The following is a 24886-nucleotide window of genomic DNA, read 5'->3' as shown; positions in this document are numbered from 1 at the left end:
CAGGTACCCCTTACCTGCCCGGCTTCCACCTCTCCCCGTCCTGGCCAGTCAATTCAGTGTCTCTCCCCACCTCTGCCACCAGCTCTGAGGTCCCTCTGCTAGTCTAGCTCTGCACTGACAGGCTCGCTGTGTGTGTGTGTATTTGCCCATGCCCCGGCGGGCTGGGACAGCCAGGAAACTCAAGTGAAGGGGTCCCATTTCCCCCACTCTCCCACACCCGTCAGATCTCTAGCATGCTCCATTTCACCAGCTGCCTCCAACAAATAGCTGGGAGCAGTGAAAAAAGAATGGGGTGCCAGGTCCAGGGAAGGGAAGGTGTGAGGTTTATGAGAGACAGAGAAGAGGACTGGGCCAGGAAAAAGGACTGGCTAGGAAATTCTCTTCACTCCTGCCCAAACCTTGGCCCTTCCCACTTCTATCACTGCCACCATCCCAGTCTTCTGACACTCCCAGAGGAAAAGCCAAACCCAGAAAGGACAGAACAGTGCTGCTCTCCCCTCCAGCTTGTCAGCCCACTCAAGCAGAACCATTCCTGACACAAAGGAAGTGTCTTGCTGCTCCCAGTAACTGGAGAGCCAATGGCAGGTCATCTGAGGCCAGAGGCTCCAAGGCACGTGTGTGTGCTGGGGAAGAGAATGGGGGTCTCTGAGGCAGGATAAACTAAGGGCCTATGGGTCCAAGGTGGTGACAGCCCAAGTGGGGCCCCATTTTATCCTAACAGCCCTGGGACCCAAGCAGGGTAGGACCCCCATTGTTCAGAGGGAAAGGCTGAGGAGCCAATCTGGGAAAGCAGTTCTCCTGACTCTGAGTGTCCCCATTCCCTTCTCCTCCTGAACAAGGACCCTCACACAATACCTACCTCTGTGGGTGTAGAATAGAGTCTAGTCCCTTCCAGTCCTGGCTTTGGGTGGCTGCCTCAGCTCCAGGATCCCTGCCACACCAGGCCAAGAGGGCAGGAGAAAGCAGGGCTCCATGAGAGCCATAGAGCTAAATGTGGGGCTTTCGGTGTCTGGTGTGACTTTGGGAGGTGCTGCTACTCAGCTCCCAGGTGGCAGGAACTAAGAACTAAGGCGACAGTAGAAAACTCAAGACCTCCCACACATAGGAGCTCACACAGAGCCTTTACATATATCATCTCCGCAGTCTCAGAACAGCTCCCCATCAGACAGCTGGAAGCAACTAGGCCCACGCAAAATGCCTGGGCAGGGGCCCCAGGCCCACAAAGGCTCTGGTCAGGAGTGAGTGGGTCTGGGGTCCTGGTGGACAGAGGGAATGGGTTAGCAGCAAGGGGCTGCTTCAGGGGCTGAAGGGGAAGGATTGCCCAGGAGTGTGAGGGCAGATGGGGCCAGACCCAGGGCTGGAGCTGTGCTCTCACTGGCGGTGGAAAGAAGAGACTGAGAGGAGGGAGGGAGCATGTGGGTGCTTGTAAATGTACCTGTCTCTAACTCCCCCAGGACCCACCAGCCCAAGGACGACCAGTGGGGCCCAGGAATATCCAGCAAAGCCACAGTATCCAGATACCTTGCGGGCAAGGAGCTGGCCACACTGGTGTCCGGACTCGGCAAGGCTGCCCGGGGGGGGCCCGCATCCGAGGATGCCACCCAGAGAATGTTCATCTGGCAGCCTCGGAGGCAGGGCTGCCCCCTCCCCTCCCCTCCCCTCCCTCTCCCCCTCCCCTCCCTCTCCCCCTCCCCTGCGCCGCCGCTGGGCCCCCGCCCCCGCCCCGCCTCCAGTATGTGATGGGGGGCGGGCAGCGGGCAGAGCCGAGAGCGGAGAAACCCAGCGGCCGCCGCCACCTGATCCCATCAAGGCGCCGAGGCGAGCGGCGGGCACGGGGTGCGCAGGGCCCCGGCGCCCTCGGACCCGGGGAGGACTCCAGGAGAAGGGTCGGGAGGGAGCGGCGACCACCCGCCCCCGGGCCCGCGGCAGGGCTCGCGCGTGAGTACTGCAGCAGCCAACCTGGGGATGGGAGGCGGGGGGACCAGTCCAGCACCGGGCGAAGGCTGGGAGGGAGGACGTCCGGGGGGCCCGGGGCCCGGAGAGCGCAGAGGGGGCGCCCTGCCTCCTGGGGAGCGGGAGAGCACCGGGTGAGGGGGCGAATCTGGCCTGTCCCCTGTGGCAAGCAGATCCCGGTGACAGACCCCTGGGGGAGGAGGGGGGAGCCGGGAACGATGGAGAGAGGCGGGGAGGGGAATTCAGAGGCAGGGATGGCGTTGGGGTGGGTGGTAGGGAAGGGGGGCTGAAGGGACCCGGTGCAGGCTGCGGAAAAGGGACTGCCGGAGGGAGGTGGACGATACTTGATCTCCTGGGACACTAATTTGCAGCCTCCTCAGCCTCTGGCCTCTTCCCCTCTAGGGCCCTGGGCAGTTCCCCTGTTCACTGGACTGTGCCACCCTCAAGGAAGGATGGAGCCTCCCGGTCAGCCAGGGGTCAGGTCGTCAGGTCGGGTGTCCAGGCCCGGGCACCCTCCCCTTCTAAATGCACCAGTGTTAGCCCTAGAGCTTGGAGGGGAGAGAAGCGGGCTCATTTGCGAGTGGGTGGGCGTCCAGGCCAGTTTGCAGAGCTCTGGCTAGCTATTCCATTTCTTCTTTGGTTCCCTGGAGAAGGGAAAGCAATTTGCTAAACTGGGCAGCAGCCTGAGGTAGATTGTCCTGACTATAATTAGCACTATTCTGATGAGGCTGGGCACACTGACCTGTCTGGGATAGCTGAGGGAAACTCTCCATGGAGAACACACAGGGGAAGCTGGGAAATAGTTTGAAGCATATGAGGGGCCTGGCCCCAGCAAATCCACCCACACCAGCCTGGACACCAGAGACAAACTCAGCCCCTCCTGGGGGCCAGTACCCTGGCTCCATCTCCAAAAGAGTCACCAAGAAGTGAACTTGCCAAGGAAAAGGAGGCTGCCTCCGATGTCCGAGCAACACTCTTTTGGGACCTGGAGCATTTATCCTGGCCGAGTGCCCACCCACAGGAGACAGGGTTACTGATTTCAAACACCTAAAGGTCTGTCATGGAGAAAAATGGTCTGTGTGGTACAGGAGGGCAGTGCTAGTTACCATGCAGGGCGGAAGGGGCCAAGCTGAGGATCCTAGCTATCCCAGGAAGAACTTTTGAACAGCCAAGGCTGCTCAGAAATGGACCAGGCTGTATCTGAAGGCGAAGAGTATCCTGTTATTGATGGGGACCAAGCAGAAACTGGTGCCTGGGGAATTCTTGTGCTAAAGATGCCCTGTCCCAAGTGAGCCTCACACTGGGGTCTGGCTGGCTGGCTCCCTGGGGCTAAGGGGAATGGGATGGAGGGGGCCACCAAGCAGCCCATTGTCCTTCTCTGTGTAGCCCGGTTGAAGCATCTCCCAGGGAAAATTCCACTGTAGCTCCCTCCAGGCTTGGCATCTTTGGTCCATCCAGAGTCCTCTGAAAAATAAGGTGGTTCCAGCTAGTTTAACAAAGATGGGATAGGTTGGCCCCCCACTTTGCCCTTTTGGGAAACTCCTGTCTGGCCACCAAGTCCTTTAGGTAGGATAAATGACAAAGGGAAAAAGGCCTGCATCCCAAGAGAGCCACTAGCTGACTTCCTCCTGAAGACTGGCCACACAGGCAGAGCCAGCCCTCCTCTGCCTGGGGTGGGGGGAGGGGAGGTATTGGACTTTCTCTGCTGTCCTTGGTTGTCCTCTGTGGTTGGACCCTTCACTCCAGGCAGATTAAGTCTGTCTGTAAGCTGGTGGAGGGGCCTGGAGAGGAAGGAAAGGCATAACCAGAACATCTTTCCACCCAAACAGGTTTAAGTGTAATCCAGGATTCATTGGGGTGGGGGGAAGAGGAAGAATTGGAAGCCAAGCCCAGGGTCCCCAGGGAAGGTGATGGTCAAGAGTTTTCATATTACTTCACCCTGCCTGGGACCCAGGTATCCCACATGTGCACATGCCCACAAGGTTCCAGGTTCCCCCTCCCTTTTGGAGAGGGGGGTATATGAAGCAGAAGCTGAACCAGAACCTGGAGACTGAGGCCCCTGGGGTAGAGACCCCACAGTAGCAAGAGGGCAGGCATTGCTACTGAAGCTGACTTTCCACTGGAGTTGCCAAGGGCTGCTCTGCCCTTGAGCCAAGAACTTCATGTGTGGGGACAGGTGACTGACTGGACACCAGGCCTTCTGCTTCTTACAGCTGTCATTCACCTAGGATGCAGGCCCACCTTCTCCAGGAGACTCTCAACAGGGCAACAAGCAGGAACCCCTCTGCATTCCCCACACCCCTGCCCCACTCCCAGGCTGCCATCCCAGCCTTGGCCAGGCACCTGTCTCTCCCTGTAGAGTAAGCTGATGGGGTGGCCAGGGTTTCAGGTGTCTGGTGATGGAATCCAGATAGAGTTCCAGGATTTCAAGTCCTTCCTTTCTCTCCCTCATAGATTTATTGGTCTTGGGCCCACAGAGCAGGAGCCCAGGTAGGAGGGCTCAGGGCTCAGAAGCGTGCAGAAGTGCCAGAGTCCAGGGCAGGCTGGGAAAATCAGTTCTCTGCGGAAGCAGCATGCCTGTCTAAGGGGATAGGCTCCGGAGCCAGAAAGAGCTACTGACCCCAGATTCTGCTAAGACCAGCTGTGTGACCCAGACAAGGGGCATCATATTTTAGAGCCTGTTTCCTTGTCTGTAAAGTGGGACTAATACCTGTTAGGGTTGAGGTGATTAAACAGGATTAAATATACAATAGTATAGTACAAATAGTAAGCCTCCAGTATTGACCCTCTCCCTATGTCAGACACTTGAGAAGGTGAAGGCTTGGTCAGCGTTTCTGAGGGGCTCAGTTTCTGGGGCATCAAAACCAACCCTTGGCTGAAGCCATCAGGTAAGGAGTCCTAGAGGAGGGGAAACCTGGAGTTGAGACTTCTGTGCTCTGAGCCAACCCTTGGTGCTAAGGCAAGTCTACTGGGGAGACAGATACAAACAGCTGTGGGACAAAGACGAATTAGGGGCAGGTAGAGAAGCAGATACGGGGCTTAAGGAAGGGAGTGGCTATAGCCTGAAGGGCTGGCCACACCCCAGAGCCTGTAATTCCACCCAAGACTTAGTTATCTGGAGCAGTGTGGAGATAGGGTCTGGGTGACGGGAGGTAGGAATCTGATCTTCCCTGGCCTCTCTGCTCACCCCACTCTTGGGAGCTCTCCCTTGCAGCAGTCTGCTGGGGCTCAGAGCCCATCTCCTCTGCCCGCTACAAACCTGTTTGCCTCCTTCTCCTGCCAGGCCTCTCAGGAACACTGGCCCTGCTACCAGAGCCCCAGGAGCCCCCATGAGTGCCAGCAGCGGGTGTCCTGGATAGTGAGACCCTGGCCAGTCCAGGGGCAGGGACCCCATCATGCCACCCATTCTCCAGCGCCTACAGCAGGCCACCAAGATGATGAGCCGCAGGAAAATCCTGCTGTTGGTGCTAGGATGCAGTACCCTCAGCCTCCTCATCCACCAGGGTGCACAGCTCAGCTGGTAAGGGGCTGGGGCCTGGGGGGGGGGGGCCTGGGTGAGGGGCGGGGCCCAGGGGAGTTGCCGTCTCAGGCTGCCAACCACCTGGTTGGCACCAGGACTGGGAGTGCTGCTTCCCATTCCTTGGACCTGCCAGAAGAGTCTGTCTTCTGCTGGACTTTGTTCCTTCCCTCTATCCTGAAAGTGTTTTCCATACATCTCTTCAGATCCACACAACTTCCCGGGGCAGGGACTGATCTTCATTGAAATTGGAGTGATTTGCTCAAAGCCATAGAGTTAGTCAGTGACTAAGCTGGGACTCTAATCCAGCCCAAGCCTTCAAATGTCATCAGAGGACTGCAAACAATTCACCACTTCTGTTGTGCTGGGCAAGTCCTCTCACTCCTCTGAGCCCGTTTCCTCATCTGTAAAATAGAAATGATGGTATGTGTGACCCAGCTAGTCACCCTGACACAGGATACCATGTGACGACTAATAGGAGCCCTGACCCTAACTCCTGGCTCACGTGTGAACCCAACAAATCCCTGAACCCCTCAGGGCCTCAACTTCCCCATTTCCTACATGGTCTGCCCAGGAGAATGGTGTGAGTGGGCCCAATCCCCATTGCGAGGTGATTTGCTGGTCTTTAAAAGGGCATCTTCGTAGACATTGTCCTGAATCCAAATCATCCACAGATAGGAAGTCTCAATGGTGTTCTCAGAGCTGCTTAGAGTTGCCCTTGTTACATTATGATTAGGATGGTGGAAAAGAAACAGGAGAGTGACTCAAAGTCTAAAAAGATCTTACAGGTCATCTGTACTCCCAAACACCCTGATTCAGAAGCAAGGACATAGAAATCAAAGCTTCATGAAGACTAGGATTGTTACCTGTTTTTTATACTATCATATTTCTTGAGCCTAGAACAGTGCCTGGCACATAAGAGATGCTCAAAAAATATTGGCTGAGCCCTGGCCAGTGTGGCCCTGTTGGGTGCCATCCCATACACGGAGAAGGTGTTGGTTCAATTCCCAGTCAGGGCAAATGACCAGGTTTGAGGCTCCATTCCCAGTAGGGGGCGCGCAGGAGGCAGCCAATCTATGTTGTGCTCTCACATCAATGTTTCTCTTCTCCCTTCCACTCTCTCTAAAAATCAATAAACTGATCTTTTAAAAAAATTGGCTGAATGAATGAAGCTCCAGAGGTCTTAGCAGAATCATGACAAGTGGGCTGCCTCAAAGCCCATGCCACTTACCCACAAGGTGAGGAGCCAGTGAAAAGGTAAAAAATGAAAATGAAAGGAAGAGGGTTTGATGACTTTATCTGGGTTGCCAGACTCATGTAAATTATTTTTCTCCTGGTGCTCAGTTTCTACATCTGTAGAGAGGAACTTCTCAGTGATGTCCAAAGGCCATTGCCCCTCTATTAGTTATGTTTCTGTGAAACCAAATTACCTCAAAGCTTAGCAGCTGGGCACATCAAACATTTATCATCTCACTTCTGTGGGTCTGCAATACAGGTGGGGCTTAGCTGGGTACCTCTGGCTCGAGGTCTCGAATGGGGTTGCAGTCTTGTCCGAAGGTCTGATTGGAAGGGCTCCCTTTCCAAGCTCACTCATGTGGTTGTCCGCAGACTTCAGTTCCTCAAGCCGGGCGATGGACTGAAGGCCCATTTCCTTGGGAACTGTTGCCATGTAGTGCCTCCCCACAGGGTGGCTCACAGGATGGCAGCTTCTTCCCCCTGCATGAGTTGTCCTAGAGAAAGACACCGAGATAGAAGCCATAGCCTTTACATAATATAATGTCACAAGTGACATCATTTCTGCCCTATTCTGTGCCTTAGACTGAGGCATCAATAAGTCCCGCCCATTCTCAAGGGGAAAGAAATACACAAGAGCATGAATACCAGGAGGCCAGCAGGGATCACGCGGGTCATCTTAGAGGCCACCTGCCACACCCTTCTACTGCTCCGTGGGTAAAGCCCAAAATGGGCCTCTCTGTAGCCCACCCACCATCCTTGGGAAGGGGCTGGGGTCACACCCTCTCACACCCTCCTCCCTGCACCCCTCCCTGGACCCTGCAGGTACCCCAAGCTGTTCCCTCTGAGCTGCCCGCCGCTGCAGGACTCGCCGCCGCGCCCCAAGCACATGACCGTGGCCTTCCTGAAGACGCATAAGACCGCGAGCACGACGGTGCAGAACATCCTGTTCCGCTTCGCCGAGCGCCACAACCTGACGGTGGCCCTGCCGCACCCGAGCTGCGAGCACCAGTTCTGCTACCCGCGCAACTTCTCGGCGCACTTCGTGCACCCGGCCACGCGGCCGCCGCACGTGCTGGCCAGCCACCTGCGCTTCGACCGCGCGGAGCTGGAGCGCCTCATGCCGCCGGGCACCGTCTACGTCACCATCCTGCGCGAGCCCGCGGCCATGTTCGAGTCCCTCTTCAGCTACTACAACCAGTACTGCCCGGCCTTCCGGCGCGTGCCCAACGCGTCGCTCGAGGCCTTCCTGCGCGCTCCCGAGGCCTACTACCGCGCGGGCGAGCACTTCGCCATGTTCGCGCACAACACGCTCACCTACGACCTGGGCGGCGACAACGAGCGCAGCCCGCGCCGCGACGGCGCCTACCTGGCGGGCCTCATCCGCCAGGTGGAGGAGGTCTTCTCGCTCGTCATGATCGCCGAGTACTTCGACGAGTCGCTCGTGCTGCTGCGGCGCCTGCTGGCCTGGGACCTGGACGACGTGCTCTACGCCAAGCTGAACGCGCGCGCCGCCAGCTCGCGCCTGGCCACCATCCCCGCGGCGCTGGCGCGGGCCGCGCGCGCCTGGAACGCGCTCGACGCCGGCCTCTACGACCACTTCAACGCCACCTTCTGGCGCCGCGTGGCGCGGGCCGGCCGCGCGTGCGTGGAGCGCGAGGCGCGGGAGCTGCGCGAGGCCCGCGAGCGCCTGCTGCGCCGCTGCTTCGGCGACGAGCCAGTGCTGCGGCCCGCGGCGCAGATCCGCACCAAGCAGCTGCAGCCGTGGCAGCCCAGCCGCAAGGTGGACATCATGGGCTACGACCTGCCCAGCGGGGACGCCGGCCCGGCCACTGAGGCCTGCCTCAAGCTGGCCATGCCCGAGGTACAGTACTCCAACTACCTGCTGCGCAAGCAGAAGCGCCGGATCGGTGTGCGGGCCCGGCCCGAACCGGTCCTGGACAACCCCCCGCCGCCTCGGCCCATCCGGGCACTGCCCCGTGGACCCCAGGGCTACTGAGCTCCGGGAGTCTGGCCTGGGCGTCAGCCCTTGGGGCTACCTCCAGGCCCTGCCTCATCAAGACCCCTACTTCCAAGGGACTTAAGCCCCACGCCGTACTTGGGGGTGCATCACCCTATCTGAGCCCGCCTACCTTGGTTGGGTTGAGCCCCGCCTTCCAGGAGGGTGCTGATAGGCCCGATCGAGCCCCGGGCCATCCCCTCCCCCTTCGTAACTGGGTTGTGACTTTTACTGGAGGTTTGAGGCCTATCCAGGACTCTCCTGCCTTTTTCTGGGGTTTGAACCCTCCACCCGTCTTTTCCAAGCGGATGAGGCCAGGCCGCAGAGAGTTCTGCCTGCCAGCCTCCCAGAGCTCTTGCTCTTCCTCACGGGGGTCAGAGGTCCCCACACCATCTGTCTTCCAGGTTCCACCCTCACCACAGACCTAAGCTGCTCCCAGACTCCCAGAACCAAGAGTTCTTGGGTTGGGCTTTTAATTTGTTTGGTTTTTCTTTTTTTAATAAAATATCTTTAAAATGTGCAGATTATATGTCAGTCATTGAAAGCCAGATTCCCCACCTTTGATGAGGGAGATGCCCAAGAATAGCTGTGGTCACCGGGAGGATCAGGACCCAGCCTCAATCAAGTTCCTCCACTGCTCTTTCCAGCTGCTCGCTCTTGACTGACTGAGCCACCTCAGCCCCACTCATTTCCTTTGAGAAAATCTAAATCATTTTTATTCATTTCAGCAACATTTATTGAGCATCATCTCTGTAACGGGGACACAGGTGAACATGGCAGCTAGAGCCTTTCTCCTCATGGAGCTCATGGGAGACATTGAAACTGGAGCAGAGGAAAACAGAAAGGAAGGACTGCAGGGGGTTGGAACAGAGCAGCAGCTCCTCCGGCAGAGCTGAGGTCAGGAGGGTCATTCCAGGTAAGGAGGTGCTGAACTCAGAATTTTACCTCCCTTTTTTGACTCACTGTCCTTCCTTCCCACAATGAGGATCATTCCCTGCCACTAATGTCCTTTAGCACAGCAAGGCATCCAGCACCTTCAAATGAAACCTTTCTTAAAACTAGCAGAGAATCAGGAATTTTTTTCTGTTACTTCCTTTTTTTCTTTACATTGTACAGCTACATTGACATATCTGGACTAGTGCACATAGCTAACGTGGGCTGCTATGTGCCAGCCACTGGTTAAGGGATTTATATGTATTAAGAGATAGGTACCATTTTCTGGGTGAGGGAACTGAGACTTAGAGAAGCTATGTGACACTCAGGGTCACGCAGCTAGAAGGTAGCCACTAGAATTTGATCCGAGAGTGTAACTTCAGAGCCTGTGCTCCTAAGTGCTACCACAGGGCCATCTGAATAAGATTCACATGTCCAGGGCTAGGCGGATGGATACCCAGGGCCTTCCCCCAAACGAATGTCAAGCGAAGAAACCAAGATACTGCTAGCAGCTCCTCTTTATTTTTCACAGAGACAGTCACTGACCTGTTGGGCAATGGAGATTGCAGTGGTTGGCCAACAGGTTGTATGACATGCCCAGGGCCGAGTCCACAGGAGAAAGGCCTTTAATAAAGTAAATGCTGCTGGGAGAAGGCACATTAATGAGAGCGATGAAACTAGTTAATATTCATTGAGTGCTTGCTACGTGCTGTGCGCTTTTCTCTGTGCTTTATGTATTATAATTTACTTGATTTTTACAGCAACCTGGTGAGATGGGTGTTATTCTTGTGCCTCTTCCACAGAAAGGGAAACTGAAATACAAAAAAGGTGACATGCCCAGGCTCACCCAGCTGGGAGAAGCTGAGCTAGGACAGAAACCAGAGTGCTTGGGCTCCCAAGCCCCGGTTTCCAGCACTGGAATACATTGTTGCACCGACTCACACACCCAGCAACCCCTGTGGCCTCATTATTAAAAAGCCTTCTTAGATAAGCCCCCTGAGAGCGGGAGGAAGGGCAGAGGTAAGGAAGGCAGGGCATGGAGAGAGCAAGCTGGTGATCTGCCAACACAATTGGGCAGCTTCCCAGGAGGTACTAGTGGAGTGGAAAGGGGACTAGGGGGCGGGAGCACTGGAGGAGAAGGGGCTGGCTGTCCAGACATGGGGATGGAGGGGAAAAGGGATGCGATGGGGGGGAGGTGAGCGTGGCAGCCCCTCTCTCAATCAGACTTGAGATTAGCTCCTGTAAACCAGTAGGATTGCGGGAAACCGAGGACCCCAGGCAGCCAGCCATCTCTTCCCCAAGAGTTCCCTGGCATGCTCCAGTAGGCAAAGGACAGGACAGGAACAGCCTCCTCCACCCCCACCCCAATCTCATGAGGTTTTCACAAGACTGTCAGGACACAGGAGTCAGAGCCTAATACCCCATTACAAGTGGGAAGACTGAGTCCCAGAGAGGAGATGTGGCTTCCAGAGGTGGCCTAGAGTAGGCCAGAGACAGGAGTGAGGACACTCCCATGAACTGGAGCCACAGAGGCAAGATCCTGAGTCCTCTATCCCAACTGTGTCTCCAGCCCAGAGCTCCCTCCCTGGTGTTCCCCAGACTCATCAAATGTACTAAGTTCAAAACCAAACATCTCATCTTCTGCCCAAACCAGCTGGTCAAGGGCTCTCAGTTTCAGGGACTGGCACCCCCATTCAAACAGATACTCAAGCCACAATTCTTGGTGTCTCTTCAATGTCTCCTTCACCCTTTCCCTGGCACCACCTACCTGTCGCCATATCCTGTACATTCTGACTCCTGAATAACTGGCATCTACTACCTCTCCCCACAACATTTGCCTTAGTCAAATCATCAGAGTTTCTCTACTGGTTACATCAACAGCCCCCTAACTGACCTACCTGACTCAGGCTCCTGCAGCAAATGCAATCTCCTCTCCATGTACAAAGTGACCTTGAAGCCATCTGAGCCTATCACTCCTCTGTTTGAAACACCACTCTCCCTTACCAGGCCCACAGGGCCCAGTCTAGCCTGACCCCCCAGAAACCTTTCAGCTATACCTTCCATTGTCCCCCAGCCCCCATCGGTTCCAGCCACACTGTACTATGCACCATTCTCTTGAAAGCTGAATTTTACCAGCTCATTGTTGAACACAAATTATATGAAAAATTAAAAGTTACATTATTAAATTAACTTATATACTTGCCATTAAATTAATTATATTAATAGCAAAGGTAGTAAGTACAATTCATTAACTTTCTAATTAGTTCACTAGATTTTACTATTGTTTTTTTTTTAACATTTTTATTGATTTCACAGAAGAAGGGAGAGGGAAAGAGAGAAACATCAGTGATGAGTCATTGATCGGCTGCCTTCTGCACGCCCCCTGCTGGGGATGGAGCCTGCACCCCCGGCATGTGCCCTTACCCAGAATTGAACCACAGTCTCCTGGACCATAGGTTGATGCTCAACCACTGAGCCACACAGGCTGAGTGATTTTACAATTACTTATGCTCTTAAGGGTATCTGTAACTATTGTATGTGTCTGGTAGAAATCCTATAGAATTGTGTGCTACTTAGGCACATTTCATCCACTGTTCAGTGACCTTCCATTGGTAGCATGAAATCAGCCACGGTGGGAGTAGTTATAGTACAAATCAACAAACACTATAAATCAGAGATTGGTTTATTGTTTTGTTGTTCATGTAGACGAGGGATTTACAAACTGCAAGCCAAATCTGACCCTCCACTTGTTTTTGCAAATAAAGATTTATTGGAACACAGCCACACTCATTCATATGCTTATTGTTCTGAGGCATTTTACACAACAATAGCAGAGTTGAGCAGTTGCTGTGGAGACTGTATGGCCCCCAGAGCCGAAAACATTTAGTACTAAAACATTTGGCCCTTCATGAGAAAAGTTTGTTACTCATTAACAAAACCAAAAATATTCCCCGGCTGGTGTGGCTCAGTGGTTGGGCATCGACCTATAATGCAGGAGACCATGGTTTGATCCCCCGTCAGGCCACATACCTGGGTTTTGGGCTTGATCCCTAGTAGGGGACATGTAGAAGCCGCCGATCGATGACTCTCATCATTGATGTTTCTCTCTCTTCCTTCCTCTCTCTGAAATCAACAAAAACATATTTTAAAAAATATGTGTGTGTGTGTGTGTGTGTGTGTGTGTGTGTGTGTGTGTAAAAAATCAACCAACACATCAGAACTACACATGGAGAGATGGGTGCTAAACACCAGCATATCACTGCCTGAAGGTGCCGGGCCCATTCACACCTCCATTCTTTGCCCACAATGCTTTTATTCTTCTGCGCCACCTGGAGAGTTCCTACCCATCCCTCAAAACCCAATTCAAATGTCCCTTTTCCCATGCTGCCTGTACCAGTTAGCTATGGGCTGTGTAACAAACTGCCCCAAAACATAATGGCTTTAAAAAACTTACTGTTTCTCACTAGATTATAGTTCATCTTGGTGGTTCCACTGATCTGGACTGAGCTTGATTGATCTCTCTCTGCTGAGCTCACTCATGGTACTTGATCAGCTGGCAGGGTGGTTGGGGGCTGGCTAGTCTAAGACAGCCTCAGCAAGATGACTTGGCTGTGCTCAATATGGTCTCTTATTTTTAGCAGATAAGCCTGGGCTTGTTCTCATTGGCCAAGTGTGTGTCCCAAGAGAGCGAGGGAAAACGGGCAGGTTCTCTCCAGTCTTTCAAGAGACACCCCATCACTTCTGCCACTTTGATTGGCCAAAGCAAGTCACAAGCCAGTCCAGATTTGAAAAGTGGGGACATAGATTCTGCAAAGTCATGTTTCAATGGGGCATTGTGGATAAAAGGTGGGGGGAGGGCTGGGGCTATGTATATATTCACTCTGTCACATTACCTTCCCCTCTTTCCTTACAGCCACAATTCTAGGTTTCATACCTTTATCGGAGAAAATCAATATAAACCCCAGCAACTGGTGTGTGGCTGTTGAACTCATGCTTTCTCTTATATTCCCCAGAGTATAGTAAATTACACTCAGTTTGCATTTATATGGCAGGGATAACAGCACACCTTTACTGTCTTGCCCCTGGGTTCTGCCATTGTCCTGCAAACTGCAAGGTCTAGAGAGACTGTGATAGTCTTGACAACACAGAGAACACTATGCTGATACATTCAATAGATGCCATTATGCTAACTGGACTCCATGAACAGGAAACAGCAGGCATCTTAGGTGCCTCGGGCATACATATGTCAGAGTCTGAGGTGAACCCTGTGGAAGTTCAAGGGCCTGCCACATCAGGAAAGTTTCTAGGGGACCAGACCTCTGGGAAATGTCACGTATCTTCCAATGTGAGAGACAAGATGCTGTCCCCTACACCATACACCATAAAGAAAAAGGAGCAGTGTCTTGGATTTTGGAGCCAACATATATCACCTTTGGACAGGGTACCCAATTAGCATCAAAGGCTTTTTGATTCATTTACTGAGTAACCTATAAATCTGACAGTGTTAGGTCTGGACCTAAGAAAAGGCTCTTCAGAAGTCCAGGCTATGATACAAGCTGCCCTACCACTTGGGCATTATGCCTGGTAGATCCACGTGCCTGACTTAGGTGTCAGCCAAAGATGCCATGTGGTGCCTCTGGCAAGTCCCAATAGGCGTATCATAGCTATGACCCTTGGAGTATTTTCCTTGCTAGCGTCTGCCAACAATTCTATGTTCTAAAAAGCAGCTTCTGGCTTGTTACTGGACCTTGGTAAAGACGAATACCCGATTTACGGAATGCCAAGCCATTGTCAGACCCAGATGTTCTTCATGAACCAAGTGTTGTCTGAGCCACAGAATCATGAAATTGGATTTGCACAGTTGCCTCTCACCAGAAACCGGAGTGGTGTATGCGATGCTGGGCCCAAGCAGATCCAGAAGGCACAAACGAACCGCACAAGCAGGTGCTAGGAGTTCCATGGTATTTGTTTCTATGGCTTCACCTCCTCTCCCTTAGCTTATACTCAGCAGCTTCAAGGGGAAGAGGGAATAAGAAAGGTCTGATTTATGGAAGGCTTTGCGCACCAAGCCAGCGCCAGCCAGAGTGGACAGCCCCATTCCAGGGGGCCCTGAAAGACTGGTGAAGGAAAGGAGAATCCTCCCAGGGGGCAGAACATTGGGCAGTACATGTGCTGTCCACTTGGTGCAGAAGGAAAAAAGGCCTGTGGTGCAGATTGATATGAATTCGTGAGCAATATCTGATGGGGCGTCCATTTGCAGAGACTTGGAAAGAACACAACTGGGAGCTTGATGACATGATGGTCTAGGAGAGAGGTCTGTGGATGATTGGTTCTTTTTTTTGTTTTCGTTTTTTTAATCTTCACCTTAGGATATTTTTTCCATCACTTTACGAAGAGAGCAGAATGGGGAGAGAGAGGGAGAGAGGGGGGAGAGAGAGAGAGAGAGAGAGAGAGAGAGAGAGAGAGAGAGAGAAAGAAACATCAATGTGAGAGAAACACATTGATTGGTACGTGCCCTTGGCCAGAATCAAACCTGGAACCCTTCAGTCCACAGGCCGACACTCGAACCACTGAGCCAAACTGGCTAGGGCATGAGGATGGCTTCTTAAAAATGCTCACAGAACAAGAAGATATTCACGTGCCATGTAAATGCCTGTCAGGAGGCAGTCAGTGGAGGAGTCCTGGCTAGATAAGATGGCCCGTCCTGTAGATTTGGTCAGCCTCTTCCCCAAGCAGTGGACCCATGGGAAGGGCAAAGCCACTAGAGTTATCTCTGTCATAGAAGATTTCTGTGCTCTTGTCCAGCTTTGTGTTGACCTGATGGGTCGCTTTGGGCCATTCTCTTCCCTCCTCTTGACCTTGGTTCCCTAATTTTACAGTGAAGGGGTCGCACACGATGATCTTTGATTCTGAACTATAGCCCAATAGGAGGCATTTGAGAATGAGGTCTGAGAGGCAGCCTGCTCGTGACATCATAGAAGGGAGAATTCCGAGGAAAGAGCCAGGCTTTCCTGGAGGCCCGGCCACAGCTTAGGTGAGAAGGGCAATCAGGCAGGGGCCTGCTGGGCCTATGTCTTGAGCTCTTCTTGTCCCAGGGTTCCCAGCATAGTCATGGATCAACGTGCGATGGCAGAAAAGGCTCAAAATGAGGCAGATACCAGTGACTTGGCTGTATCCTCTCCCCCCAGCTTATCAACCCCACACTCCAGATCAGGTCACAGTGGAGTCCATCACCATCACAAGTTCCATCACCATGGTGTGTCCCATCATCATGGTGGATCTCACCACCCTGGTGAGCTCCAAGACTTCCCTGAGAGTACCGTCTCCCACCATTCCTCCCACCATCGCCACTCCTCCCATCATGGTGGGGCCCACCACTCCAGGTCCCTTGGCCTGGCTGCTTCCCGTGACACTGCCCTCTCCCACCACTCCAATGATGAGGATTTTGTTTATGACGAGCACCACCGTGGTAGCAGGAGACATCACTATAGGCTTCGGCACCATCAGGGGCCCCACCATGGTGAGTCCTACCCCTGTGGTGAGTCCTACCCCTGTGGTGAGTCCTACCCCTTGGGGGGTCCCACCACCATGATGAGTCTCACCACCATACCATGGTGGGCTCCAGCACAAAGGTAAGCCTTACTGCCACAGAGTCCTACCCTGACAGTGGGGCCCGTGAGCGTGGGGGGCCCCATCACTCTGATGCTTAAGACCACAGCAGGCACCATCATCATCAAGCCCACCAACCCAGAAGGCCTCTTCATCATGGAGAGAGCTCTTCCCACCACTTCCACGGGGGGTCCTCCCACCATGGCACACCTCGCTACCCCAGTGAGCACCGCGCGGCCACCATGGCCGCCACAGAGAGCACCACCGCGGTGCACGGCGTCACGATCACCCACCTCAGGTCTCTCCCGAGTCTCTGGCCCACGCAGGCCCCACGGTGTGGTCAGAGCCAGCTGTGCCCTTTCTCATGCAGCAGCCATGCAGCCTAGCATGGCACACAGACGGAGCAGGGACTCCATCTTGACTCGGTCGCGCGCTACAGTTCACCCTTTGGCCGAGAGCTCCAGCGACGTCCACCCTCAGGACAACTACTCTAAAACCTCCGAAAGCTGGGCTGACGATGAGCAGTTTGAGAGATACAAAAGTGAGTCTTTGCCCACCCCACGCCCCCCTCCAGCTCCTGCTGCCCAGCCCAGATTGCAGCTCTAACTCAGGCCTGCACCAACCTTGCACAGATCATGAGGCTTGACCCTCACCCACAGGTACTTCTCAGTGGCTGTTCACTCACCTGTTCACCACCCAATCTTTCCTTTCTAGAACTGGGCCCCTCTTTAGGCTGTCAGTTGTTCACTCAGTCACTGCTTTATTCATTCGCACGTTCACTTTTCGAACATTTCCCCTTATCTAATATGGGAACCTGGACAACTTGGGCCCTGGCAGCACAGGGAAGACCAGCCCTCAAGGGGCTCCAACGCTGGGGGTGGTCACAAGCGACCAATCCCAGACAGTGCAGTGATGGAGGCCTATCCTCCATGTCAGAACATTTGTGGATTCTTTTCTAAATTTTGAATATTTTTATTTTATTTTTTAAAAATATGTTTTGATTGATTTTTAGTAAGAGAGGAAGGGAGAGGGATAGAGAGATAAAAACATCGACGAGAGAGAATCGTCGATTGGCTGTCTCTTGCATGTCCCCTACTGGGGATCAAGCCCGCAACCCAGGCATGTGCCCTGATCGGGAATTAAACCCATGACCTCTTGGTTCATGGGGTGATGCTCAGCCACTGGGCCACACCAGCCAGGCTGTGGATTCTATTTGTCCATATTTTCCACACTAAGCTGTGAGCTTCTTGAGCAGTGCCTGAATGAGGGCTGTTTGAGGGCAGGGAGGGACCTTGGCTGCTAATGCACAGCCCCCCAAACTTGGCCCCTAGTAGCTCACAAACATGGCAACAGCCCCATGAACAAGCAGAGAGTGGGGAATGTCTAATGGATGGGGGTAGAGAAAGCAGCCAAGAGATGTTTCTGCAGAATCTTAAAAGGAGAGGGAGAGTTTACCAGAGGATAGGACGGTGTGGAGGATCAGGATTTCCACATGTAAGTTGCCATGCTAGCAAAGAAAGGAAGGAGATGTAGGAGCATGAACCCTCAAGGTATGCTCCAGTAGACCCCAAATCCCAAACAGGCTGGCATCTTTCATGGGAGGAGCCGGGCCTGTGGCCCCAATACCAACACAGGACTAATACAGAGGCGCCTTAGTGAATGAATGGCAGGCAGGCATGAGGATGAACTCCACCCCAGCCTGACAGGAGGCCTGGGATCCCCAAGCCCCGTCCCACACAGACTTGACCTTCTGGCCCTCTTGTAGCCAACAGACCCCCGCGGGCCCACAAGAAGGTCCACAGCATGAACGTCTGCAGTATGTTGTGGGGAAAATTATGCCACCTCTTTGATGGCCTCCGGGAAATGCTCAGGATCCTGACTGAGTCCCTGATCTTTGACGCCTTCATCTTCCTCGTCGTCTGCCTCAACATCATCATGCTTGTGGTCCAGACCTTCGCTGAAGTCGAGGTCCGGGGTGGTAAGAGCCGGGGAGCCCCGTTCATGTTGAGAAGGCAATTGATGTTGCTTCAGGGCTCCTGTCGGCCTGACCCAGTGCCAAGTGATTTATACAACTTAGCTTATTTGACCCTCAGCCCTGGGAAGTGGACGACATGGCCCAGTGTTAGAGATGAGGCTCAGAGCCAGCGCCGGGGTCGGCCAGGCCGCCGGAGACGGCCCGCTGAAGTACAGGGTGTGCTGTTTGTGGCTACAGCCACTAGGAGGCGGGTCTGCTCCGAATACGCTGCTTTGCTGGGACCCCGCGGGAATCCAGACAGGCCAGAAGGGCCAGGAGATTGAGGAGACCCTGGAGGGGTGAGAGTGGAAAACCTGAGAAGGTGGCCCCTAAAGCCCTGGGTAGCAGGGTGAAGGAAAAAACATAAGCTGAGGAAAGAACAGGAATGGCTGATGTTTTATTTGTGCTCACTGGTTCAGGCTCCACCTTAAGCATCTTACTGTTAAATGCCTTTCATGTGCATAAAAACCATCGGGCAGGCTATCGCCATTTTACAGACAAGAAAACTGAGGCACAGAGCAGTTAACAGACACAGCTATTTGGGCAGAGCCAGGCTCTCCCTAAATAGCTGTGTGTAAGGTGCCAGAAGGAGGAGGCCAGAAGGGCCAGAGTGCCTGGAGATGGACCTTAGCAAGCCCCTGGTGTCCTTGCAGAGTGGTTCTTCGTGGCCTTCGACTCCGTTTTCCTCTGCATCTACGTGGTGGAAGCTATGCTCAAGATCTTTACTATGGGCCTCAACTATTTTTGTGACTCCTGGAACAATCTGGGTGTGTGGGGATGGGAGTCACTGCACTACCTAGGGAAAGCTGCGGACAAAAGGGGGACGGGGGCAGGGGACATTGGCATTGGGAGAGCTGCGGGTGTGGGCCAGGGTCCTGGGCAGGAGCTGTGACACTCCGGTGCCCTGCGCCCGCAGACTTCTTCATCATGGCCACGGCCGTGCTGGAGTTCGTGCTGGTGCAGCTCAACTCCCGCTCCTTCAAGCACACCGTCTACAGCCAAAGAGTCTTCCGGATCTTCAAGGTCTTCAAGAGCCTGCGGGCCCTGAGGGCCATTCGGATCCTGCGGAGGCTCAGGTCAGCTGGGCTGCAGCTGCCCACCCTGGCGTGGGGGCTCCAAGGGGACACAGGCCTGGATTCCCAAGGAATGTGTTGTGACCTGTTGCGGGGATGGGGAGGGAGGCTGCAGACGCCAGGCAGCCTCCTGCTGGATCATTCTCTTCATTTTCCAGAGAGGGGCTGGGATGCTTCCAAGTCGCTAGCAAGTCAGGGGCCTCCCCCGCTGTGTCAGCCCTGGCTCCTGGGCACAGACCCCCCCCCCAACCACCCTGTCAACTGTGCCCACAGCTTCCTGACCAGCCTCCAGGAAGTGACCGGGACCCTGGTGCGGTCCATGCCGTCCATCACCGCCATCCTGATCCTCATGTTCACCTGCCTCTGTATCCTGGGCCGGGGCCCGGGGCGCGGGGCGGCGGGGCGGCGGGGCGGCGGGGCGCGGGGCGGCGGGGCGGGGCGCGGCGCGGGAGCTTGTTGGCCTGAACAGCCAGTCCTCTTCTCCGTGGTGCTGCGGGCGCTCTTCCGCCACTCGGACCCCAAGCGCTTCCAGAGCATCTACAGCACGATCTTCACGCTCTTCACCCTGCTCACGCTGGACGACTGGTCCCTAATCTACATGGACAGCCTGGCCCAGGGTGGGGCAGGCCCCGGGCGGGGCGGGGCGGGGCGGGGCGGGCAGACCCCGCGGGCCGGGTACCCCATCTCCAAGGCGGGGCTGCTGATGCTGGCGGCGGTGTTCGCGGCTCCCCCCAGGCGCCTGGTACATCATCCCCATCCTCATGGTTTACATCGTGATCCAGTACTTCATCTTCCTCAAGTGAGGGGAGCCCCGCGCCTCCCCCCCCTCCCCCTCACACCCCTCCCCCTCCCCCACTCCCTCCCCCTCACTCCCCTCCCCCACTCCCCTCCCCCCTCCCCCTCACACCCCTCCCCCTCCCAGCCTTTTCCACTGGGCAGCCTGTTGAACCCAGAGGAGGGTGCTGGCCCCTCCCACAGCCACCCCCTCAGCACCCCACTGCTTCCCCACCTTCAGCCTGGTGATTGCCGTCCTGGTGGACAACTTCGAGATGGCACTGCTCAGAAGCCAGGAGAAAGTGATGGAGGAGGTACCGAGGGGGTGGGGCAGGCGGGCGGAGCCGGAGGCCGGGAAGGGGAGGAGGCTGGAGGCAGGGGAGGCTGGAGGGAAGGGGGCTGCTCCAGAGCAGCGGGATCAGCCGGGCGCCTCTCCGCAGAGGGCCGCCGAGGTGCAGGAGACGATGCTGGCCGAGTCGCTGACCGAGCTCTCCAAAGAAGGTGCGGGCCTTCCCCCCCTCCACGGTGCACGGGAGTCCCAGGCTCGGCTTAGAGGTTTAGGATCTGAGAACTTTCAAAGCTTAGAACTTTGGTCCAAAGAGCGCTAAGACAATCCTCCAAAAGTCAGTTAAACTGAGAGTCAATTCTTGAAAGATTCGTTGGCGAAATACTAATTAGCCAAATTATGGTTCACCAAACACTCGTTTCTGTTAATAACTTCATAGCAATGGTTTTACATGCTGTCTGATGGTTTCCGCTGAGGGTTTTGTCAAAGATACACACTTGAACAGCGTCGCTCAAAGTGGATTGAGAGACTACAAAAATGAAGTTTCCTGTACACATTCATATTTACACACCTGACTTTTTGGGTAATGGATTTGAGCCAGTTCCTTTACTTTCTGCTGAAAGGTCTTCAGAACTTTAGAGTCTGAGCTCCAGAATCCCAGTCTTAGGACCATTGACATGAGAGGAATAAGGGCCCTTGGGGGTCACCTGGCCCTTCACCTGCCCTCTCCATCAGGGACAGACACTTAATGCAAAAGAGCTTAAGCAAAAAGAACAATTAATCGGCTCAATGACTTAGCAAACTGAGAGTTCAGGGGCTTTCAGGAATGGCTGGGTCCAGGACTTGAATGACCGTCAGGATTTGGTCTCCTTCCATCTCTGCTCTGTAGGCCGCTGCGTGGTTTTATGCTTAGGGAGGCTCCTCCCTTGTGGTGGGAAAATGGCCACCCGCAAGTCCAATCTTAGATGCTCATAGTTTAGCCATCTCTAGCATCCCAGTAGAGAGGTCCTCTTCTCCCAGGAGTTCCAACGAAGTCCAGAAATTAGTCTCTTTTGCTTCAATTGATCACCTGCCTATTTCCAAACCAATTACTGCAGCCAAAAGGATAGGCTGTTCCGATTGGACAGGCCTGAGTCAAACAAAATTGCTACACACTCCAGGCCTGGAGAAGCAATCTCTTTGAGGGTATCCTGGGCAAATCTTGTTAGTCCCTGTTTGAAAATCTCCATGACATGTGGGGTTTTCTCTGCTCCCTTCAGTCCAGGGATCCCCTTGACTTCCCCCTTCTTTCTCTACACCAGAGCCTGAAGAGGTGATAAGTGAACACACTAAGCAGAAGCTCTTCATTGAGAAAAAATTTGGGACCATGACTGAGAAGTAAGGAGACCCAAAGGGAGGGGAGGCCTTGGGTCTAAGGGGAGAGTTCTGGGGGCCTGACTGCTGGGCTGGCAGGGAAAGTACACTGCCCACCTCTGCAGAAGGGGGTTGGAGCACCAAGGCCTATGTAGAGCCTGTGGGTCAGATGTGGAAAACAGGAGTGGCTTCTGCTCAGCAAGAGTTAGCTTGTGCTGCCCAGCCAGTGTTGCTCAGTGGTTGCACATTGACCCATTCACTGAGATGTTGCTGGTTTGATTACCGGTCAGGGCACATGCCCGGGTTGCGAGCTTTATCCCTAGTGGGGGCCATGTAGAAGGCAGCTGATTGATGTTCTTCTCTCATCGATGTTTCTATCGCTCTTTCCCTCTCTCTCTCTAAAAATCAATTTTTAAAAAATATTTTAAAAAAAAGAGTTAGCTTGTGCCACCAGGAGAATCCCACCAGCAGCACCTGAAGGGCCACGAGAGCCCCTCTGAGACCAAGGGCTAAGGGCAGAGACAGCAGAGAGGTCCTGAAGGAGCAACGATTCCGTTCATCTTCTTACTGAGGAAGCATCTCTGACCCTGGCTCCGGGCCAGGCCCTGTGAGGTCTCCAGGGACACAGAGAAGGGGACACAGACTAGCGCCTGGGCGTGAGGGCCCCACCTAGTTGTGCAGGGCCATGGAGAGTGGGCGGGCTTCAGCCAAGTGGAGGGTGAGGAGGGTGGATCAGGGAGCAGCTTGGGTCGAGCTGATGGTCAGTACCCCGTTTCTGCTGACTTGAAGTCAGGTGGGCAGGACAGCTAGGGACTCAGGGATGTGCTCCAGGCAGGGGAACCTGGGCACAGACTCCTGCTGCCTGGCTCTCCGGCCTGGCTCCCAGAGAGCCCCCTCTCTGAAAACTGGGCCTTAGCCCACCTCATCCAGACTCACTCCAAAGCAGCAGACAAGGCCACCTGACTACTGGCACCTTCCAGGCTCTCCTCACCTCGCAACAGAGCCCAAGTCCCAAAAGCCTTCCGTGATCAAGCCTTTGCCAACCTCGCTCGAGTCATTGCAGCCGGTACCACCCCCTCACATCCTTGCTTCACCCACAGTTTCCCAAGCAGAGAACATACTTCACCTCTGGGCCTTTGCCTACACTGTCCTCTCTCCTTGGAATGCTCTCTGGCTGCCAGTGCCAGGCTGAAGTGGCCAAGAGCTGGGAGGGCTGAGTTCCAGTCTTGCTACTTCGCCACCTGGCCCTCCCGCCCACCCCCACGCTCCAACCCCTTGGCCATCAGCCTAGGCTGGGCCCTTGGTGCCTCTGCCATACTTTCCTTGGCTGGAATCAAACCTGGGACCCTTCAGTCCTTGGGCCAATGCTCTAACCACTGAGCAAAACCAGCCAGGAGCCTCCTCTGATTTTGAAACCCTTCAAGGGCTCCCGCCTCCCTGAGGATAAGGCCTGAGTGACTTTCTTTGACCTTTCCCGGGTGTGTCCACCTCCAATCTCTCCATTCCCTAAAGCGTCCTTCCCCAGGGCCCTCCCCAGCCCTCAGCTTACACCTTGCTGTTCCCCAACAGGGAACGGGGGGGGGGGGCTACCTGAGCCGGGCAAACGCTGGTATCTTTCAAACTCAGCTGAGGGCTACTTCCTCAGAAGCCCTTCCCGATCCCCCTACTGGAGCCCTCGGTGCCGTGTTTACACGTGCCACAGTGTAAACACACTTGGTTTGCTTTCCTGGCTCTGCCACAGGCTGTGCTTCTTGAGGGCAGGGGCTGTTTCTTGTTCGTTTCCATGTTCCCTGAGCACCTTGCAGTGTAGTTGACTTCAGTGTTATTTGATGTGATGGTAAGGCAGGCGGGCGGTGAAGGCGTTAATGAATGGGTAGGCGGGTGTGTGCGTGGTGGGGGTTTAGGTGGACGACTGACTACACAGTATGGTGAAGGGGCGGGGTGGGGGTCCAGGGAAGAGTGGGTGGACAGGATAGGTGAGTGAGTGAACAGGTGGGTGACCGGGTGGCGAGTGGGTGGCTAGGTGGAAGGGAAGATGAATGGGTAGGTGGTGAGTGGGTGCATGGAGAGGTGCGGGGTCGCGCGAGGGGCAGGCAGATGGTGGAGGGATGGAGGGATGGAGGGTTGGGAGGGTTGGGAGGGTACACAATTAATACCCTCTGTGGTACAGGTGGACTTGGGTGGGGGCAAGGCCACACTCAGAAAAGTTGTGGCTGTGGCTGGAAATAGAGGTCTAGGGTGATGTGAGGGTGGGGGTGGGGGGAGGCAAGCAAGAATAGCCATCTGGGCCCAGCTGGTGTTGCTCAGTGGTTAAGTGTTGACCCATGAACCAGGAGGTCACAGTTCGATTCCCAGTCAGGGCACAGGCCCGGGTTGCAGGCTCCATCCCCAGTAGGGGGCGCGCAGGAGGCAGCCGATCAATGACTCTCTCATCATTGATGTTTCTGTCTCTCCCTCTCCCTTCCTCTCTCTGAAATCAATGAAGAAAACATAAAAAAAAAAAAGAAAAAGAATAGCCATCTGTGGGGCTCTGGGGGCCCAGAAGGCCCAGCCAGCCTGTATTCACCTCTGTTCCCCCCCCCCCCCAGTCAGCAGAAGCTCCTGTTCCATTTCCTGCAGCTCGCTGCCGGGGTGGAGCATTATCAACAGAAGTTCCGCTCCCAGGCATCGGTCACTGATGAGATTGTGGACGCGGCGTTTGAGGTGAACAGGCAGGACCAGAAGGGAGGGGGTGGGATGGGGGGATGCTGGAAGGCGTGGCAGGGGGTCTACGCCCAGCAGTGGCCCCAAGTAACAGTCCCATCAGCATTGGAGAGGCAGAGGCTGACAGCCCAGCCACCCCCCTGTCATACACTGCAGGCTGGAGAAGAAGACTACAGGAAGTGATCCCTGGACAGGGACCGCCGATGCGGACTTCAGCCTCTGGCCAGCTGCTCACCGGGGTGGGTCGGGACAAGTCCCCAGACCTGCTGGAATGATTGTGGAGGCCTACAGAGCTGGGCCCAAACAGAGTTTTAAAACTCCAGCAGGCTCTGTGTCCTCATTGGCTGGGCCGAGGCACAGGGCAGGAGAACTTGTGTGTATGCATGTGTGTGCACACCCTAGTGTGTGTGTGTGTGTGTGTGTTGCACGTGAAAGGTGC

At 54.8% G+C, this 24886-nt stretch overlaps 2 protein-coding genes and 1 long non-coding RNA gene across 3 annotated transcripts; 2 read left to right on the top strand and 1 right to left on the bottom strand.

Moving 5' to 3' along the window:
- The first annotated feature begins 1916 nt into the window (after window positions 1-1916).
- Window positions 1917-9224, top strand: GAL3ST3 (galactose-3-O-sulfotransferase 3). Its single transcript, XM_087822004.1, has 3 exons — window positions 1917-1938; window positions 5237-5473; window positions 7529-9224. Exons 2-3 carry the CDS (start codon window positions 5349-5351, stop codon window positions 8700-8702), a joined length of 1299 nt encoding a protein of 432 aa, XP_087678130.1. The 5' UTR covers window positions 1917-1938; window positions 5237-5348; the 3' UTR covers window positions 8703-9224.
- LOC148092110 (uncharacterized) lies at window positions 5574-8071 on the bottom strand. Its single transcript, XR_015715297.1, has 3 exons — window positions 8021-8071; window positions 6901-7200; window positions 5574-5874 (listed from the first exon to the last, which is right to left on the bottom strand). It is a non-coding gene; the product is annotated as an uncharacterized LOC148092110 (long non-coding RNA).
- Window positions 9225-15761: 6537 nt separating the features above from the next.
- CATSPER1 (cation channel sperm associated 1) lies at window positions 15762-24630 on the top strand. The gene is made up of 14 exons (XM_087822305.1): window positions 15762-15795; window positions 15845-16191; window positions 16287-16785; window positions 18010-18222; window positions 18912-19025; window positions 19175-19334; window positions 19605-19696; window positions 19805-19948; window positions 20067-20130; window positions 20347-20419; window positions 20546-20606; window positions 21693-21768; window positions 24333-24447; window positions 24604-24630. The coding sequence occupies exons 1-14, from the start codon at window positions 15762-15764 to the stop codon at window positions 24628-24630; spliced, it is 2019 nt and encodes a 672-aa protein (XP_087678431.1).
- Window positions 24631-24886: the final 256 nt, after the last annotated feature.

This window comes from Miniopterus natalensis, chromosome 11, assembly GCF_054644295.1.
Source record: "Miniopterus natalensis isolate mMinNat1 chromosome 11, mMinNat1.hap1, whole genome shotgun sequence".
NCBI lineage: Eukaryota > Metazoa > Chordata > Mammalia > Chiroptera > Miniopteridae > Miniopterus > Miniopterus natalensis.
This window is presented reverse-complemented; position numbering and strand designations above follow the sequence as displayed.

Coding starts and splice junctions, on each gene's coding strand:
- CATSPER1 (XM_087822305.1), top strand. CDS start 15,762: ATGGCAGAAAAGGCTCAAAATGAGGCAGATACCA. Junction 19,026..19,174: donor TGACTCCTGGAACAATCTGG/GTGTGTGGGGAT, acceptor CTGCGCCCGCAG/ACTTCTTCATCATGGCCACG. Junction 24,448..24,603: donor TTGTGGACGCGGCGTTTGAG/GTGAACAGGCAG, acceptor CATACACTGCAG/GCTGGAGAAGAAGACTACAG.
- GAL3ST3 (XM_087822004.1), top strand. CDS start 5,349: ATGCCACCCATTCTCCAGCGCCTACAGCAGGCCACCAAGATGATGAGC. Junction 5,474..7,528: donor CAGGGTGCACAGCTCAGCTG/GTAAGGGGCTGG, acceptor TGGACCCTGCAG/GTACCCCAAGCTGTTCCCTC.